The 18,839-nt window shown below is 42.7% G+C and overlaps 2 protein-coding genes across 2 annotated transcripts; both read left to right on the top strand.

Moving 5' to 3' along the window:
• Nucleotides 1-244: 244 nt before the first annotated feature.
• On the top strand, nt 245-5,809 carry LOC105189623 (UDP-glucuronosyltransferase). The gene is made up of 4 exons (XM_025305389.1): nt 245-1,227; nt 1,990-2,423; nt 4,577-4,796; nt 5,438-5,809. The coding sequence occupies exons 1-4, from the start codon at nt 602-604 to the stop codon at nt 5,772-5,774; spliced, it is 1,617 nt and encodes a 538-aa protein (XP_025161174.1). The 5' UTR covers nt 245-601; the 3' UTR covers nt 5,775-5,809.
• Nucleotides 5,810-9,272: 3,463 nt separating this feature from the next.
• On the top strand, nt 9,273-18,334 carry LOC105189624 (mitochondrial sodium/calcium exchanger protein). The gene is made up of 9 exons (XM_011151858.1): nt 9,273-9,329; nt 9,396-9,613; nt 12,160-12,488; nt 14,218-14,298; nt 14,694-14,813; nt 15,139-15,465; nt 16,048-16,166; nt 16,333-16,486; nt 17,973-18,334. The coding sequence occupies exons 1-9, from the start codon at nt 9,273-9,275 to the stop codon at nt 18,332-18,334; spliced, it is 1,767 nt and encodes a 588-aa protein (XP_011150160.1).
• The last annotated feature ends 505 nt before the right edge of the window (nt 18,335-18,839 follow it).

Raw genomic sequence — 18,839 nt, 5'->3', positions numbered from 1 at the left:
CTTACTTACAAGGATACTATTTATATATACGAACGATAATATCAATAACAATATTAACTATCTAAACACACACAGCGCGCTGGTAACGTCAACGTATTGTATATGATATTGTATAATTGTCACCTAATCGTTTTGAATATTTAAGCGTCTTGTGGCACCGCGAGTAACTTATATGGGACGAAACGAGAAGAGTGGGAATAGGCACAAAAACAGCCAGCCGAAGAATACACAAGCCGCAGGTCCGGCTTCCCCACGGTTCTTCAGTATCGTGTGGTATCTTCGTAAGAGTAACCGTGCGCGGAGAGTTGAGAACGACCGAGTGGAACAATTGTTCGTTCCACAAGTGTTCTCATAGCAATGCTGATGGAATACAGTTCGGATATTGTTGGTGTGCTCGCGAAATTGGTGTAAAGCTTTTATACCGAAGAAGATTATTAATGTCTCTCCGACTTGTGTATTCTCGTGCCAAGATTATCTCATGTTCTTTTCAAAACTACCGAGTTCAGTTTTTTTTTTTGTAAAGCAGATATTTTTGATTAACGATCCGCGAACAGAGAGATTAATGATCCCGGGTTGACCGTGCACGTGCCTTCGACACACGATGAAGATTACGGCGGCGTCGTTGACCGTGATCGCCTGTTTGCTCGGTGCGGTCGATGGAGCCAGGATACTGGCGGTATTTCCCTTGCATGTGAAGAGCCACTACAACGTGTATGAGCCGCTGCTGAAGAGGCTCTCCGCGAGAGGTCACGAGATCGTCGCGGTGACGCACTTCCCTCAGAGGATTCGCCTGGCCAACTTCACCGACGTGGACATTTCGTCCAGTCTGCCGAGTATGGTTGGCACTCGTCCGTTCAACGACATACAAAATTACACGATTTGGCAGAATATTAGGAACCTGCCCTACCGACACGGCGTCGAAATCTGCGAGCCGGTGCTGAAGCATCCGGAAGTGAAGAGGATCATCGAGACGCGGCAGCGCTTCGATTTGCTCGTGATCGAGATTTTTGCCACCGATTGCTTCTTGAGCTTCGCTCATGCTTTAAGCATACCCAGAGTAGTTGGCGCCATCAGCAGTGTCACGTTGCCGTGGTCGAACGAGATCCTGAGGAATCCGGAGAATCCGAGTTACATCCCCAATTGGTTCAGCCCTTATACCGGCAGAATGAGTTTTCTTGAAAGGTCGATTAACACGGCTGGTCTACTCATCACCAAACTGGCTTATAGGTGGGGAAGCAGATGCACGGAATTTATCCCAAATTGCTGTTAGAAATTCCGACTATCGGCAATCCTATTTTTGGCACGTATGAATGCGATACGCGTCGCGTAAATGCCGGTAATTTCGTTCGATGTTGCCGGAATGTTAAGATTAATGTTCATCGACACGTGACACGAGATACCATTTTGCGGACAAGTGCGTCAACGAAATCGTTTTTACGGATATTCGAGATTTGTTTCACGCGTCGGCACGCGCAACCGTACGAACCGTATATCGATCGCTCTATTCTTAAATAAAACAAAACCTCAACGTCACAGCCGCGCGCATGCGAGCGATAAATATTCGATACGAGTCTATGCTACATACTTGGCAGTAAATATTTTAGAATTTAACGAATGCTTTGCGACGCGAAGTGCTACGAAGCGCGCTAAGTTATATGCGAGCGTGGAGAAAGAAAAAGAGAGAGAGAGAGGGAGAGAGAGGGAGAGAGAGGGGGGAGAGAGAGAGAGAGAGAGAGAGAGAGAGAGAGAGAGAGAGAGAGAGATATGGAAGAGGAAAAAGACCAAATCTTAATCTTCCTTCTTTCTCGTTTTTCACGCTCCTCCGCGCTCGCTTGTAAAAACGCAGGCGATCGTAACGTACGTACACCGCTCCAATTCCAAGCTATCGACTGTTACGCACGCAAGATAGCTTCCCGTCGAGAATGACATCGTCACCGTGCTGAATGATTATCGGCCGAGAAGCTAACCGCAGATACCTCGACTTGGCAGGATATTTTCCGACGGGCCGAGCTATGAGATCGCGAGAAAGTACTTCGGGGACGATTTGCCCGACTTCGACGTCCTTCGGTCCAGGATATCGTTGATCCTGACGAACGGGCATCCGGCCGTGAGTGTAGCGCGTCCTCTGGCGCCAGGATTTAAGGAAATCGGAGGTATTCATATCCCGATATCGGGTCCGCAGCCAGTGGCCGTGGATCTTCAGGATTATCTGGACTCGCATGGCGAGAACGGTGTTATTTACTTTAGTCTGGGATCTCTAATGGACCCGTCCACTATGCCGAAGCAGGTGTTTGCCGCCCTTTACCGGGCATTCGAGCAAGTACCGCAGCAAATACTGTGGAAATGCGCCGAACGGAGTATGCCCTCCCCGCTGCCGCGCAACGTTAAGTGCGTCGAATGGATGCCGCAGCTCTCCGCATTGTGTAAGCATGGGCTTCTTCTGTTTTGTTCTCGCGCGGAATTAAATGTCGGAAAAAGCTTATCCGCGAAGGTCACGGGAGGAGCGACTCGTCCGAGGCGGAGGAGGTTCTTGATAACGGAGCGAATGTCGATCGGACGTTGCAAGGCGATTAAGGGGGGAAAGTTTTTCCGGCGTTCTGATTTCCTCTCCTTATCGCGCGCGTTTGCTCGACAAGCGCGGAAGAAAGCTCGGGGTCTTATCGATCGAGCTATCAACGATCAATTATCACGCAGTGGCGTAATCGCAACCAGCTCTCTGCTCTTGTTCCGCACGTCGCGCGTCTTGAAGATTTCAAACGAAATAACTTGATTTGATCCCGTTTTGCGAGGACCGGCAAGAGGGCGAAAGTTGTTCTTATTCTATCAACGCGCGACGTCGCCCGCTCGCGTTGAAGTCATCGCGAATTCGAGTACGAGCGAGAATATTGAAAATTATCCGAATAAGAGCAATCGAATACCGTTACAATGATGATGAAAAATTAAATTCAATTAAAACTGTGATTAATTAGAAAGCGCCCTTTTCGGAAGCAGCGACGTGTTTTAATTCTCGGCGCGGTGTGCCTTTGTTTATTACGCGCCGCGTCCGAAATTCGCCTGCGAGCCCCGCGCGGTTCTTTTGTCCCTCGCCGACCGCGCCATTGGCAGCGCGGTATTTGATAGCGGCGCGGGTGTACCCATCCACGCGCACGCAGAGGGATAATGCGTATTGCCCACCGTAGTACCCACCGAGCGAATCATTTATTTATTGCGATGTCATTATCCGGCGATCGCATAAAACCCATTTGAAGTTTGCATTACCGTTAAATAATCCGCAGGTCAATTTGCGCGAATATTGAGCGGCTTTTAATGTGCATTACAAATTCACCGTTTGTTGTTATCAAGGCAAAGCGCGGCGCTTATCGGAACGAGCTGCGGGTAGAAATCTTCGCGAAGGAGCGACTCGCGAGGGCGAGAGTGAGTCGGCTGGCGAGAAAAATCAATCCGTCGCATCGAGGCCGGAGAATGCGACCGCGGACTTTCGCGTTCGTACTTCTCAGAGATTCATCCTGTACGTGTGTAATTACACATGTACGCACAGTAATTACACATGTAAGCAGCCCGGCGACGCCCCCGGAGACGCTTATAATGATCTCCGGCTGATTTTGCACACGGCACGATTACGCGATCTCGTTCCTCGCGCGACCTTTAACGCAACGACTTTCCCAACTGATTTCGCAAATAAGTAATTGCTTCGCACACAGACGCGACCGGCGAAAATAATTGCGTATGTGCGTATATCCTCCGTGCAATTCGCGCGCGCGCGCGCGCGCGATCTATATTCACGTGCAGATACACGTGACTCGGTCCGCGCGTTTTTCCTTTCTACAACGGCGCCGGCGGCCGCACACACCTGAAGAGAACAAATTATTTTCAGGTATTCGCCCGTTCTCCCACGTAAACCACCGCCACGTGACCGGCGCTCTTTTCATGAAATTCCATTTTCGCTATGTTATGCAATCAACCTCGTTATCCTTATTACTTCGTTTTAGCCGCTATTACGGCTCCGCTTTTTTTGTCTCACGTGAATCCAGCGCCCAAGAGTCATTGTTAACTCGCAATGTTCGTTTCAAGCTCATCAAGAGGTTAAAGCTCGGAGGAGGCTCGGAGGAGTTCAAGTTTTTAATTAGTTACAAAATAGCACTAATATTGTAGTTGGCGCGAGATTGCAAAGGGAGCAGTCGTAAACTTAAATCCACTTAACTGACATCGGTTCTAAAAAATTTTGAACGATGAGAAGCGTGTTCTCTGCTCGGCAATGGTGAAAAGTTTCGGTGCACCAGCGTGTAACTTCCTTCGCGCTTAAAACCATGATCAATGACCGTAATTGAGACGTGGGTGGATAAAAAATAACTTAAAAGTAACCGGATGAAGGGATCGCAGAAGCACAGAAGATTAAAATGCTAAGTTAAAGAGTCGATTTTCCCGGAACAATAATTCAAATGCTAAACACCCGCGAATAGTTAATCTCAAGAGTTAACAGGTAATGTCATTCTTCGTTTGTGACCCCTTTGCGATGCCAAATAAATGCACGCTCCGCATGAAGATGACAAGCACCCGTTTATCACGAAATGTCTAGGCCACCCGAATACGCGACTCTTCATCACTCACGGAGGGATGCTGGGGATACAAGAAGCGGTTTATTGTGGGGTGCCGATCTTAGGAATGCCCCTCTACGGCGATCAGCACTTGAACATGGCCTACTTGGTGGAAAAGGGACTGGCGCTGCGCTTGAATTTCCAGGACTTTTCGTACGAGCAGTTGCGGAGCAATTTGAATGAACTGCTAACGAACAAGAGGTACAGGCTTTATTTCCAAAATTAAAATGCCTATGAGTGCGTTTATGACTTACATTCAGGGAAAATGGCAATTTTCATTGAATGTGCGGTTCAAGGAAATTTTGATTGGCGATATAGCGCGATCGGCGAAAATTGAAACGGTAATTGAAACCTTCTATAAACGGGAATTTGATTCGACGCCATGTATCGCTGCATTTTTTTTTAAATATCAACATAAAGCGCAGTTCCGGCATTATATACTTCGATGCATGATCCGAATTAAACATTGACACTGTGTGGAGTGTGACAGACTTTATCTATCATATGATACGCGCGATGTTGTCGTGTAATATTGATCAAACTGATGAGTGCTTTCTATTCAGTCGGTCAAAAGGCTCGGTTAGATTTTCAATAATTTTGCGGTGAAAGCAGAAAGAAAGAGAGGAACCATCTGATCGTCCTCTACAATAGAGCTATGCTGTCAAAGTGTCGGCGAAAGATCATGGATAATAACGGCGATTACATGTTCGGTGAATTATTGTTCCGGCTGAATACAATAAAGTCAGATTTGACGTGAAAATCAAACTGAACTTTTTGATTGACTGACAATATATCTACCATCAATTCATTAATTACGCGCAAACTATTCGCTCATGTTACAGTTACACGGAAATGGCACAGAAAGCTTCCTTTGAATTTAAAGATCGCCCGATGCCGCCATTAGAGAAAGCCGTTTATTGGGTGGAACACACGCTTCGCCACGATGCGAATTTTTTAAAAATGGGAGCTACGGAATTAACGTGGTATCAGTATCTGCTGCTGGACGTTGCTTTGGTAATAACGCTCATAGGAGTGTTTACAGTTTGGTTAATTTATGTGGTGTTCCGTCCGTTGTATTATAAACGGAAAAGAATTATTATTAATAGAAGAAGCAATGTGCTAAAGAAAAGTGATATCGTAAATAAAAAAAGTGTTTTCATAAATAAAAAAGTACATTAACTTTTGAAAAATACTAATTTTTTTGTAAAATTAGAAAAATATGCAATCTCATAAGCGATTTATATTTATCACGAAAGAGTAATGAATATATAAATCAGAAACAGATTATTTTACAGTGATTGTTACATACATAATTCATTTCTCTAACAAGAGACCGATATGTAAGATTTCAGAGAAATGATATGACAAATATACTTGAAATTCGAAACTTCATTTGGTTTCTCACATCACTTCCTTTGCGTGTATCGACTGCTTGGATCGCAGTGTTAAAGATTCTGATATTCGAGGGAGAAAAAGATTCTCATCACTTCCTTTGCGTGTATCGACTGGTTGGGTCGAAGTGTTAAAGATTCTAATATCCGAGAGAGAAAAAGATTCGTCGATATCGCGCACACCTATCGCTAGCATCTGTTTCAACAAGTTATTGGAAGTCTACCGATAATTGTCCGACGAACGACCGTAGTCTCAGATTAATTGAATTTCTCTCCCTCGTTACTCGAAATCCCGACATAGCTCCTCGATATGGCTTGACCTAAATAATGAATATACAGCTCGGATGGCCGACGTTTTGACTGCGATAATGTCGGCGATTTCGACAAAAATCCGACGTGTAAGACGCGCAGCACCGGTCGATTATACGTACGTAAAACTGTCAAACTGCCGTAAAACGCGATTAATTAGATACCGAACTGATGCGCTATGCTCGGCTGTATACGGCGGAATTTCGTCTTTCATATTCTGACTCTGACTCGACGCGTTCGACAGAAGGATCTTGACGTCACAGAGAATATTTTGTGTTGTTAGAGCGATTCACTCGCTCGAACCATCGAATGCTGTTGAATTTTTCTGAGCGATGCGCGCGCCCGTGATGTCCGCCTGTCATTTTTAGTTTTTATCCCGGATACATAACCGCCCCGAGTGAAACGAGATGGTGCAACTGACAAAAATATCAGAACGCGATTTATTCATTCTTTTGCATACGGGTATTATTACGTTAAACGAACCGCGCGCTGTTTTTTGTACTTGCTCTTCTAACCGTGTAATCCCTCGACGTGAGTTTTTTCACGCGGATTCTTAGTGCAACTATTGAATTAGCTCGGTATGATAAAACCGCGTTCAATGAGAGTCGCGGATTCACCGTAGATAAAAGTTAAAGAGGGCTTCTCGCGGCTCTTTCGAGATGACCGATACAATTGAGACAAATTGCGTCGTTATTTTAACATTTGCAAAACGAGCACTCGTTTTATCTCCGGTATAAATTATTCTGCGAAACACACGGAGCGCAGTGTCCGAGCATAACCGGGTGTGTACACTCGCACATACTCGGTTTCAACAACACAATGCCGGGCGCGCCGTTACATTAATTGTAAGAGTCGTCTTATACTACGGAAAGAAGCTTTTGCATATTCCAGCCTTATATCACTCACGCGCTTTATTATAAATGTGCAGGCGGCGCTGAGGGGGGGGGAGAGAGAGAGAGAGAGAGAGAGAGAGAGAGAGAGAGAGAGAGAGAGAGAGAGAGAGAGAGAGAAAGCCAAAACAGGAAACCGGAAAAGCAAAGCGAGCGCGCTTGGCTCTCGTAGGGAGAATAAAAGCGCAGTATAAATTGGGGTAAAGCCGTTGGCTCCTTTGTGCCTTGTGAATGCAATTCAATAAGGTGTTTAGAGCGAAAGCAGCACAAAAGAAGTCTAGCGATAAATGACAATTTGCTGAAGTTGGCAATTACGGAGAAGTACGCTGCCGCTGAAAGATGGGCTTAATGGAAAGTTGTTAGGAAGTAGGCAACAATAGAGATAGATTGATAGACGTCAGTGCGCGACTTCTTCTATGACCTTTCGTCGGAGAGAAGGTAGAGGAAGGGCGGAGAGGGTAGACGAGAAAGAGAAGATCAGTCGAGTGCTCGATCTAAAGAGTCTCCAACAATTTTATGCTAAAATAACAAATCTCTCGTGAATCTAATTTATTATGGTTCTTATCACTATTCGACCCTTGCCCAACTAGCTCTGATTTATCGTTTTTGCGGGTTCACTGCGTTTATCTGATAAGCGAGATTTATAAGGCTAAGGTTTTCCCGCTAATGCTAAAATACTAACCGCGATCTCTCAAATATTAATACTTGTGTGACGCGTGCAATACCGACGCGAATTTATTTATCTTAACCCACACGCTTCGAGCCAAATTCCCTTTGATATTCCCCATCAATATCAATAATGCTGTAACAATTTTAATACTTGATTCGAACTGGATTCCAAGAGTATGGAAAAAAAAACCCCCATGAAAAAAATATTCGACGTATCGATTGTGCATTTTAATGACGAGCATTCTATCCACTTTCAGTCTTTTAACAATAAACACCTACAATTTTAACATCGTGCTGCAACATCGTCGGTGTTTCACCCGTTGCGAATTGCGTTGAGCGAAACCATTCTCGCATTGTTCCCCGAATGTCCTCTATCCGCGAGTATTCTCCCATAAAACTGATAACGACTGCGAAAGTTCTCGGTTTGTAATAATGGACCTAACGAACTGTCGGTCGTCGTCGTGACTCGCGACGTATCATTGAATTTTCATTATCGTAAGCTGACAATAATATCGAATAAGTGTCGATATAATATCGCGGCGTTAGATGACAGCGTATCCGTTTGCCAGGAGGTTTCCTTCCGTGCTCGTTACTGCCGTTCCTTTTTTCTCCATCGCCTCGTCATGGACAGAAATGGGGCGGAAGGGAAGAAGAAGGAGAAGAAGAAGGGACGCTTCGCGTCTAATGAGCCTCTCGTTGCTATCAGACGAGTGTGGACGAGTGTACCCGTTCAGTCTCACCTCGTCGTCGAGCAGAGACATTGTCGAGTGCACACACTCTTGCAGCCGAGAGAATCCGATGATCGTATATCTTTCTCTCTCTCTCTCTCTCTCCCCTTTTCTTCCTCTCTCTAGCGAAACGATACATTGTCGAGACGTTTCTCGGCTAGTTAAAAAATGCGATGCTAGTAAAAAACATTATTTTTACCCATTTTGATTTGCGTAAATCGATCTCGCACTCGTATCGATTTAGCACTCAAGTGCCCGACACTTTCTCTCGTAAATATTGCGCTCGTAAATATTTATTAGAAATAAAACAGGCAGAGACATTTCAAATATTTAAAATATTAAATTAAATAATAAATATTAAATTATAAAATGACGATATTCATTTTTCTTAAATCTCTTTGCATCAATCTATATAAAAGTAGCCTCGTGTGTGTGTGTGTGTGTGTGTGTGTGTGTGTGTATGTGCTGTCGTTGTCAGGAATCCATTCTATGTGTGCATCATATTGAATTTATGTTTTGAACTGCGTGCGCGCGCATATATGCGCTACGTATGTGACAGCTTTCTGTCTGTATCGCTTGAAGTTTCGCTCGCTTCTACTTGAATAGGCAACGATCGAGTGGATCCGTGAAAGGCAAATACACAAAATATAGGTTACATATCGCTCCGTTGCGCTTTTATGCTTTTCGAACATGAGGTCGCAAATATCGAGCACTTTTTTAAGACACGGGCATCTGCCCATACGGGAGGTGAATTGTTATCGACGTCTCTTTCAGTCGCGTCGCGTCGAGTTCTTCGTCAAATCTTTTTTTCAGGATGATTGCTCGTACGTTTGGCAAGTTTCCGCCGCGGAGCGTTGCGAATGGGTGAAGAGCACCGAAGACTGCTTCTCAGACTCGGTGATTCAGTATACGGTGCTGTTGTTTTGCTTCTTTAAATCCGAAGACGTGGCTCTGTTTGCCTGCGGCTTGCTGCTCATGCTCCTATGGCTACTCTATTTATTCTTGATCTTGGCAACTACGGCGGGCAATTTGTAAGTTAAACTTTACGTCAGGCCGGTCGTCTTAATCATATATGAAGATTATTTTCCAGTCTTTGAGCGAAAGCGACAATTATTTACGATCTTACACATATGTGTTTTAATTGAATTACTCCAATTAGAGACTGTTTCAGCGTAACGCACTCTCGCAAGCAATTCGGTAAACGTATAGATAGATAACTGTAAAATATTTAATTATTTAATTTTGTTATATTTAATTTTCTATTTGTAAATGTGAACGTAAAGAGACCGCACGACGATACGACGCGATCATTTGTCAAATAATGATCGATCACGAGTGAGACTTATAGAAGAGCACGATATGTAAGAGCGAGAAATAATGATATTGCACCTTATCTCGGTTCCGAAATTGCGAACTTGGGCCAAGTTCGATCCCAATGAGAAAACGTGTTACTGTCTACGGAATATTGATGATTACATGAGTACAACGAATTTTGACTCCTGGCAACTAACCAAGCCAATAATCGAAAGATTCATGCTTTCCACTATTTCAACCGTCTGCATTCTATGGAGCAGTTTCTTTCGAAATGATAAACGAAAGTTCGCCCGTTCCTTCGAGTTGCACAAATATCAGGAAAAATGGCAAATTGCCACGCAGGAGTGCATCCAATAACGGGATCCCGAAACGCCGGAAATCTTCTGGTCGCGCTTCTGTCGACACCCACATACCGTCCTTTGTGACGAGAAGGTTTCTCCACTTGCCCGAATAAATCATGCAAAAAATATAGCGCGTAGAAATAAAAATCGACGTGTATCTCGCGCGTAACACTGACTCTCAGTTGCGAGTTTATAACTGGCGATTCAACCGAAGTTTCACCTGCGATGGACGTTTGTATTCGATATTTCGCTGCTCCAGCGTTGACTCGATAATCATCTAGATATCCTTGGTATTTCTTCGGAAGATTGCTAAAAAGTTGTACAACATTTATTTCGCCGCGCTTATAATAGCAGAAACGCAACTGTGCCTATATCGCGGAGTTCCTCCTCGGAGTTTAGCTTTGATCTGTGGTCATTATAATGGCTGAAACTCGGTTAAGAGAGGAAACTTACTTTTCCGCGAATAACACATTCTCAGTGTGCAATGGAACAGCGATTGTTGGATGTATATACACGATGTTAGTTTAGTAATGTGCGTCTTTCAAACGAACATTACTCGAAAGTTTCTTCGCTCTCCTCTCATCTCGTACTTCTTTACGTATTTCTCACATTTTAAGCGCTATTCATGAAATCGTTACGTACACTGCGCAAAAAAGTTGCGCTGAAAATTGCTCAACTTTGAACAATGATTACTCAGTGACAAATGGTTGTAAGACGATGATATCTTTTTTTTTTAAACCGAAGGTTGAAGTCTCAACTTTAACAAGCTTTCGGTTGATTTTAAATCCAATTCATTTCTACAGCGTGCGATCTCATAATTCAATGGCATGTTTTTTATTTAAAAATTTGCAACTTTGACAAAACGCACAGGCTTCGGTAATTTTTTTTCGAAATTTTCATTTGCGGGAAATGAAAGTTTGATTCTTCCCTTTTCATTTAAAAAAATTCAACGATTCTCTACGATTTTTTTTCGCGATTTTACAGCACTTTAAAGAAACCCGTATATTTTCGTTATTGAAGGTAGAGTTTGTAGGAAATCACTGCCAACTTTGGCATTACCTAATGGGATGGGACCGAATTTTTGCATCAAGTGTAAAACGAGGTAGTTCATGGTGGTGTTTTACGATAAAGAAACACGCATCTATTGTCTCAGGCTCAACGAGCACTAATTATTGCGCTTATGAGCGAAGGCTTCTCGCAAAGGTACATGGTGAGGCGACTCGGTATTAACCAATCCGCAATTTCGCGAATTTCCGGTTACATTTCCGGGAAACAGGTAATTTACAACCACGAGAGGGACAGGGAAGACAACAGATGACAACTTCACGAGAAGATACCCCGGAGTCGGCAATGTGTCAGTGCCAAAGATTATCGAACATAGCTACGCAAACCCTACTTCCAGTAACGAAAATGTAAGGATTTCTTTAAAAGCTGCAGAATCGTAGAGACTTGATTTTTTTTTAATTAAAGGGGAAGAATTAAACTTTCATTCCTGCAAATAGAATTTTCGAAAAAAAATTACCCATGCCCGTGCGTTTTGTCAAAGTTCGCAAATTTTTAAATCAGAAACATGCCATTGGGTTATGGGATTGCACGCTGTGGAAATGAACTGGATCTAAAATCAACCGAAAGCATGTCAAAGTTGAGACTTCAACCTTTAATTTAAAAAGAAAATCATTCAATGGTCTCACGACCATTTGTCGCTGAGTAATCATTGTTCAAAGTTGAGCAATATTCAGCGCATATCTTTTGATGCCATAATTTTTTTGAGTAGTGTAATTGGAAGACCAAAAATTGACGTCTTTTTAATCTCAACATATTCCTTCAGCGCATCTTAGTGCAGTATTAAAATTAATTACGGAATAAATAGCGAAGCACATTAGGACACAAGGAAATTAATCATTGCGACATTTTCATTTCAGTTTTTGTCCATCGCTGGCGGTAATAGCCAATATAATGCATCTATCGGACAGCATAGCGGGAGTGACGATATTGGCATTCGGAAACGGTGCGCCTGACATCTTCACGTCCCTCGTCGTGTCGAGAGGCGACGAAGCGATAATAATGTTCACTGAATTAATCGGCGCGGGTGTCTTCGTGACCTCGTTGATCGCCGGTTCTGTGGCGATAATTAAGCCTTTTAAAGTTTCGCTCAAGTCCCATATGAGGGACGTTTGTTTTTATATAACCTCCATATGCTGGATTACTTTCGTGGTGCGAGACGATATGGTTCACCTCTGGGAGGCCGTAAGTACGTCTGCTATCTTTATTCAAATTTGATAGGGCGATATCGGTTCATTTTCTTCTGCCCACTCCCGTACGCTACGACACTGTATCATCTCTTTCGACACAAATCTCTCATCTCACTCGCAGATACGACGAAAACGACAGAAATTAATACAATTTATTTTCCTTTTCCCTTATTCACTCACTAGTAGCTTGCAAATAGCGCAAAATTATGCATAAATCCCTTATTCCCTTCAGAGAAAGGGTACATCTTTTACTTTACAGGTTATATTCCAGATATTATCAACCCCGTGAGTTTTTCATATAATTAATTACGCCTGATTCACTTGAAGGCAATCGATACGTAGAAAATGTTCAACGATATAATTTTTAAAGCTTACAATATCATACGAAAAAAAAGTGAAGAAAACGTGATTATATTCCAGAAATTATTGAAAAGTGATCTTCTGCGCATTTCTTCTATTATTCTACACAAAAGTATCAAACAAATATTATTATTCGTACTTTGGATGCTAATATCGATTCTTTACGCTTGAATAGCCAAGCAGAGTAAACGTAAAGCGATCGCGATCGTTTGGCTCTTCCTTTTGGTTCACGCGATTGAATAAATTATAAGAGATTTGAACCGCCGACAATTTCCGTCGGCTCTAATCGATTAATCTTTGCGAGCTGTCGATAACGGAGCAAAAAACTGTCATATTTACATTTTTACAGAATGCTCTAATACATGTAAATCGTTATTTCAATCAAGTTATTTAAATCACTGATTGGATGCTGAGCGAAATAATTAAGACTACAATATTGGCTTTATCGCGAGGTACAAGAATAATTACGATGGTATTTGTTGAAACTTATCGGTATTTCACACGCCAGATCAGCGACACGTCGCAACGAGCGGGAAAGTTTATTCGCGGGAAACCACATAAGTGGTTTCATTCCGGAATAACGATAATTCTTCGGTGAATTTAATTAAGCTACGCCGCAATCTCTCTCCCCCTCTCTCCCTCCAAACGCCCACCTGCTAGCTGGTTGGCTCGCAATCTGACTGTCGATGAATTTTTGCGGGGATCCGAGAGGCAAGAAGCCCATTTCGTAGGAAACGCGGAGATTATTGTTGCAATGCATAAAGCCCGCGGAGGAAATAATTTTGCGCTCGCACAAACAGAGACTGTTATTAAGCGTATGAAACCGTTAAATATCTTGATTCATTTCGCTTATATCGCGCGCGCGTATATGCAACTGGGGTAACAAACGGACAAACGGGTGGGTAGAAAACTCAATTTTACTCGGATAGACCAGTCAAATTCTCTCGAACAATGTCTGCTTAATGCAGGCTGTGCGTATATAAATAAGCGCGCGTTCCTTTTAGAAGCAACTTTTGAAAGCGACAAAGAGCAAGCGACTCATACTGAAATTCAGTATGCGCATTCACTTATTGTTTTCTTCATTAAGAGATCTTAGAATGAATTCCGCCCCTGGTATTACTTCCTTCTCGTTCGTATATTAAGGGGGGAAAAGGAGTAATTAAAATCTTTTCTTCTAATGAAAAGGAAAATATATGGGCTGTTGTCTGAGTCTCTTCTGTTTGTTTTTCTTTTTTTTTTTTTTTTTTTTTTTTTTGCGTAATATCATACATGGGAGGTTATTCGTTATTGCGGCAGTACGTGCCGGGGGATAACCTTGTGGGCCGAGCGACGCTAATGCTTCTTAATGCTGATACATTTTAATTGCAGGCTTTATTCTGCTCTACGTACTGTTCATCGTGGCGGTCGTGATAATGCAGATGTACGACGCTAGGGAAGAGAGTCTGAAAAGTGCGTCGAGGCGCTTGCTGATTTACCGAGAAAGATTGCGCGAGTGCCTTTGCTATCCTATTTAAGAATCTTGGACAGCGAACGGTAACCCCGGGAATTCGTAACTTTCCTAAAGTACACGTTCATCCGAATGATATTTCCTCGACTCGTCACCGTGCAAGTCGAGTCCGCTCCGTGAGAAAGATACGCCCTTAAAATATCTCTACGCGATTCAGCGCGCGTCCACGGCGAGAGACGCGATGTCGCTATCCTGCGAGAGAATCTCTTTGTAATCTTTCGAATCCGCTGTAGAAATGGGGAGAAGATGACTAGCTCGTTTCCTATAGCCCGAAGAAAATTTTCACCCGTGCTAAGTATCGATCCCTTTACCCGAGAACATTCTTATGTACGTTCAGCCAGGATCCCAAGTGTACCCGATCCAGACGTTCTGCATACTTACTTGGCGAACAGGGACACAAGCACCATACCCCAGATTCCCACTAGAAGCCGGCCTTTTGGTTTATACGCCAATCTAGGTACAGACATTTTACGATTCATCGCATATATTTATGCTTTGGTTTCTCCCACAATTTTTTGTTTCAGCTTTTCCACTAATTCCAATATTTTCGAAACCGCGTTGTTCTTGCCCGCACACATCGCACGTATTCATGCGATGCATCGATCCGCGTTCTCGTATTACTCAAAATCACTATTTATCTTTGCATCGTTTGTTGCGCAGGTTTGTTACGCGTCGCGTATTTTCGCTGATATCAAGTGATATCATAAACTCGATTGATTCTCATGTTGTGCTCGATACTTGGTCACTTGGTTCTGATACTGTCGTATGTTCGCATGAGCCAGATGTTGCTGTCGCAGCGGAAAGAAAGAGACGCACCGTACGGGGCGATTCCGTCCAGTTGGGTCCGGAAATTAACAACTACGTCTCCGATCGACCGCAGGGTCTCTGCAGGGAATTTTTGTACGATGTCAATCCGATTAACAGAGAAGATTGGGAAAAGTCGAGTGGATTGGTTAAGGCTGTCTTAATTATACGCGCGCCCGTCATGTTTCTACTTCAGCTGTTTATACCGGTGGTAAATCCTACAGCCGTGAAGAAGGGTTGGTCGAAGTTACTGAATTGTTTCCAGTTGTGCGTGACGCCTACAATGGTGTTGTTTTTGCTGAATGGTTAGTGCCACTCATCCATGTTGCCTGTAATCTTATGTTACGGCAAGTGCAAATTATATATGTTTATAAATTATGCGAGTTTTAAACATTATACATGATAATGATTTAATAAATTAAATCACTCGGAGCAGCATCGCCCGCAGCCAAAATATTCCATACAGGTTCCAAAAATTATTTCATCTTGACGGGAGCACATTTTTTTAGTAACTCTATTTTCATAAAGAAAGAAAATATATCGCTCGGTTATAGACGATTATTTGTTTCATTGTAATATACTCGAACAAAAATAAAAATCGCAATCTTCAACAATATATTGAAACATTCAGAGAATATGTTTCTGAATATATTAAAGGTGTCGTTTATTTTCTCTACATTTTTATTTATTTCTTTTGCTCTATCCCCTTTCAGCATAATTTAATGTTTAACAACATTAAGAAAGCAGAATTTACGTTTTCTAAAATGTTCAGTCGTAAGACAGATAATATCAGTGTAATGAATAATCATTGAATTGACATTCGTCGAATCGACGAGTTTGGTTGTTACCGTCTAATTCAAATGTTTTCCTTAATTGTTCTATTATAGTTTGGCACCGAAGTATTGGCAATGTACCAATTGTGCCGATATTCCTCGTTGCTGGCATAGTGATTGGTATAATTGTATTTGCAACGACTCACGTTGACCGCGTGCCGAAGTTTCATAATGTGAGTAGCTTTCCTTCCTTTTTACGCAAGTGAATGATGAGAGCTTCGTATGCGTTCGCGCGACATGGTTATACTTGGAAAGAAAAAGCATATCATAAAAAGAGACGTGTTCGATACGTGTTGCTTTTGTCATTGGTATGAGAGTACATGGCATCGGTGATTGCAGGTCTTCGCATTCTTTGGATTCTTAGCTGCCATGCTGACGGTTTATTTGGTGGCCGAGGAGATTATGGCAGTGCTGCAATGCATAGGATACGCGTGCAGTATATCCGACGCAATGCTAGGCATCACTTTCCTTGCGTGGGGAAACAGCATTGGTGGTGAGTCATGTGAGAAATATCTCTCGGGATATATATCTTAGGACGGTAGTAAGGATAACGAAAAACACTGTCGACGAAACATAAGACCGCTTCGGATTAAATTTCCAAACGACGTGGCGACGGAAAGAAAACGGCGCAGCGTCAAGTGGGTAGGCATAAATCGCGTGTCTGTGAACGTGTTAGCACGACGTTTTAAAAATTATTAAAAAATAATGCTAGTTACAGTAGTTAGTCACAGTATTTTTCATAGTTCTATAGTTCCTAATAAAAATTAAAAAAAATTCCGTAATCGTCTTAATACGAAAAAATCGAAATTAAAAAAATCGTCGTGCTAACTTCACAGACACGCGACATTTACGCAGCGCCAACTTACTTGACGCTGCGCAGTTTTCTTTCCGATTCTTTCAGCACGACCCAGTCTTCTCTAAAGTATAAGAAACTGGTGAATAATACACATTTTAACGAGAGTACCCGTTAGTTCTAGGCTAGTTCTACAACTATAAAGCATTTCAGAACAAAATTCCAACATTTAACAATTCCATAGAATTCTAAATATTGACCAGCACGACATTCGGCGAAAACATGTCGTGCCGTCGACTTCTTGTACTTCTGACGGTAGTTTTAAGTTATTCTACTCGAGTTTCATACAATTCAACCATTTTCATTTTTAAATTAATTTTAACCACTGGTGCCAGCACGACATTCGATGAAAATGTGTCGTGCCGTCGACTTACTGCACTTCTGACGGTAGTTCTAACTTGTTCTACTCGAGTTCCATACAATTCAACCATTTTCAGTCTTTGTTCCGGCGTATAACTATAAATATGACGACGCCAAGAAAAAGAGAAAAATTATGATTGCGAAAACTACTAAAATTACTCCCCACCTAATATGTTACGTCGGTGCGGAAATATAGTTTTATGCATATTGAACGTTTTCATTAAAGTTGATTGTTGAACAGATATTAAAATATTTATGAACGAAACACATAAATTACAATATTTCACACACAAATCTTCCGCCCCTCCCCGCATGACGCATAGAAAATTAATAATATTAATTCCTGGTCTCTGATTACGATCAGTTAAATTAAACTCAAGAGATACGATGCATCAGGAATGCTGGGAATCGACAGCACATTTTTACCGAATGTCGTGCTGGTCCCAAACGCTAAAATTAATTTAAAAGTACTTATACGACGGAACAATGACTGAAAATGGTTGAATCGTATGGAAGTCGAGTAGAACAAGCTAGAACTACCGTCAGAAGTGCAGTAAGTCGATAGCACGACATGTGTTCACCGGGTGTCGTGCTGGCGCCAAAGGTTTAAATTAATTTAAAAATAATTATATGGCGGAACAATGACTGAAAACGGTTGAATTGTCGTTCACGAGTCGCGGTGTATGCGGTAGCAGTTCGTCCGGCAAAGGTCTCTGCATGTATTATGTTGAGATACATGTTCGAGGTAATTCGAAACTCTGTCTAGATCTCATATCGAATATCACCATCGCCAGACAAGGATTTCCGCGCATGGGATATGCGGCTTGTTTCGGCGGACCAATGTTTAACACACTAGTGGGACTTGGGTTGACTTATGGTATCGCTGCCGCCACCGATCTTGAACAACAAACGAAAATCAGGATCAGCAACATGGCACCCGGCTGCATGGCTTTTCTCCTCTTTTCGCTCATAGCTACTATCATTTACCTGAATATCACGGGAGGTGTAGTGCGTCGCAGCTACGGTTATCTTTTATATTCATTTTATTTCGCTTTTCTCCTCATACAATTCCTAAGCGAATTGCACGTTATGCATCCTCTCGGTACCGATCACAGACCCGATACCTAATACGCCGCGTATTATCGCGCGTGATATAGCTGTTCCTTTTCTTCATTTAGCGTTTATATTGTTATATGTATGAAAATTGAGGAAACAATAAAGAGACCTCTATTTGCAGTTGGTCGTGAAACGTTCTCTATCTGCGAAGCGGCCTCACCACACGCCACGGAATAGAGTAGAATAAAATAGGGGAGAGAAGGAGAAAGAGTAATAAGAAATTACGCAGACGTCTTTCTTTCACGAGTTACATCGTTAAATGAGTCAAAATCGCGCGGATACAGACAAAGATGCATTTTTAACACGGTACGGGAGGCAAGCTCCGTAGGAGTGTTTGGGCAGCGGATATACACACGGAGGAAAAGGCGAGCGGGCGAGCGACGTCAGGTCGTTTTTAGACATTTCCCCCGAGAGAACGAGGTGTCCCGTTTCCGACCGAAACCGGTTAGTATGGCCACCATAACGCCGAAACGGAAACCACAAGTCATGAGGCGGTTAGCAGTCTTGGTACGTTGCG

Source organism: Harpegnathos saltator, unplaced genomic scaffold (assembly GCF_003227715.2).
Source record: "Harpegnathos saltator strain DR-91 unplaced genomic scaffold, Hsal_v8.6 scaffold694, whole genome shotgun sequence".
Taxonomy (NCBI): domain Eukaryota; kingdom Metazoa; phylum Arthropoda; class Insecta; order Hymenoptera; family Formicidae; genus Harpegnathos; species Harpegnathos saltator.
The sequence above is the reverse complement of the archived record's forward strand: the minus strand, read 5'-3'. Positions and strand labels throughout refer to the sequence as shown.

Coding starts and splice junctions, on each gene's coding strand:
- LOC105189624 (XM_011151858.1), top strand. CDS start 9,273: ATGAGGTCGCAAATATCGAGCACTTTTTTAAGACACGGGCATCTGCCC. Junction 9,330..9,395: donor GGCATCTGCCCATACGGGAG/GTGAATTGTTAT, acceptor TCTTTTTTTCAG/GATGATTGCTCGTACGTTTG. Junction 16,167..16,332: donor GCGTGCCGAAGTTTCATAAT/GTGAGTAGCTTT, acceptor CGGTGATTGCAG/GTCTTCGCATTCTTTGGATT.
- LOC105189623 (XM_025305389.1), top strand. CDS start 602: ATGAAGATTACGGCGGCGTCGTTGACCGTGATCGCCTGTTTGCTCGGT. Junction 1,228..1,989: donor ATCACCAAACTGGCTTATAG/GTGGGGAAGCAG, acceptor TCGACTTGGCAG/GATATTTTCCGACGGGCCGA. Junction 2,424..4,576: donor GCCGCAGCTCTCCGCATTGT/GTAAGCATGGGC, acceptor CGAAATGTCTAG/GCCACCCGAATACGCGACTC.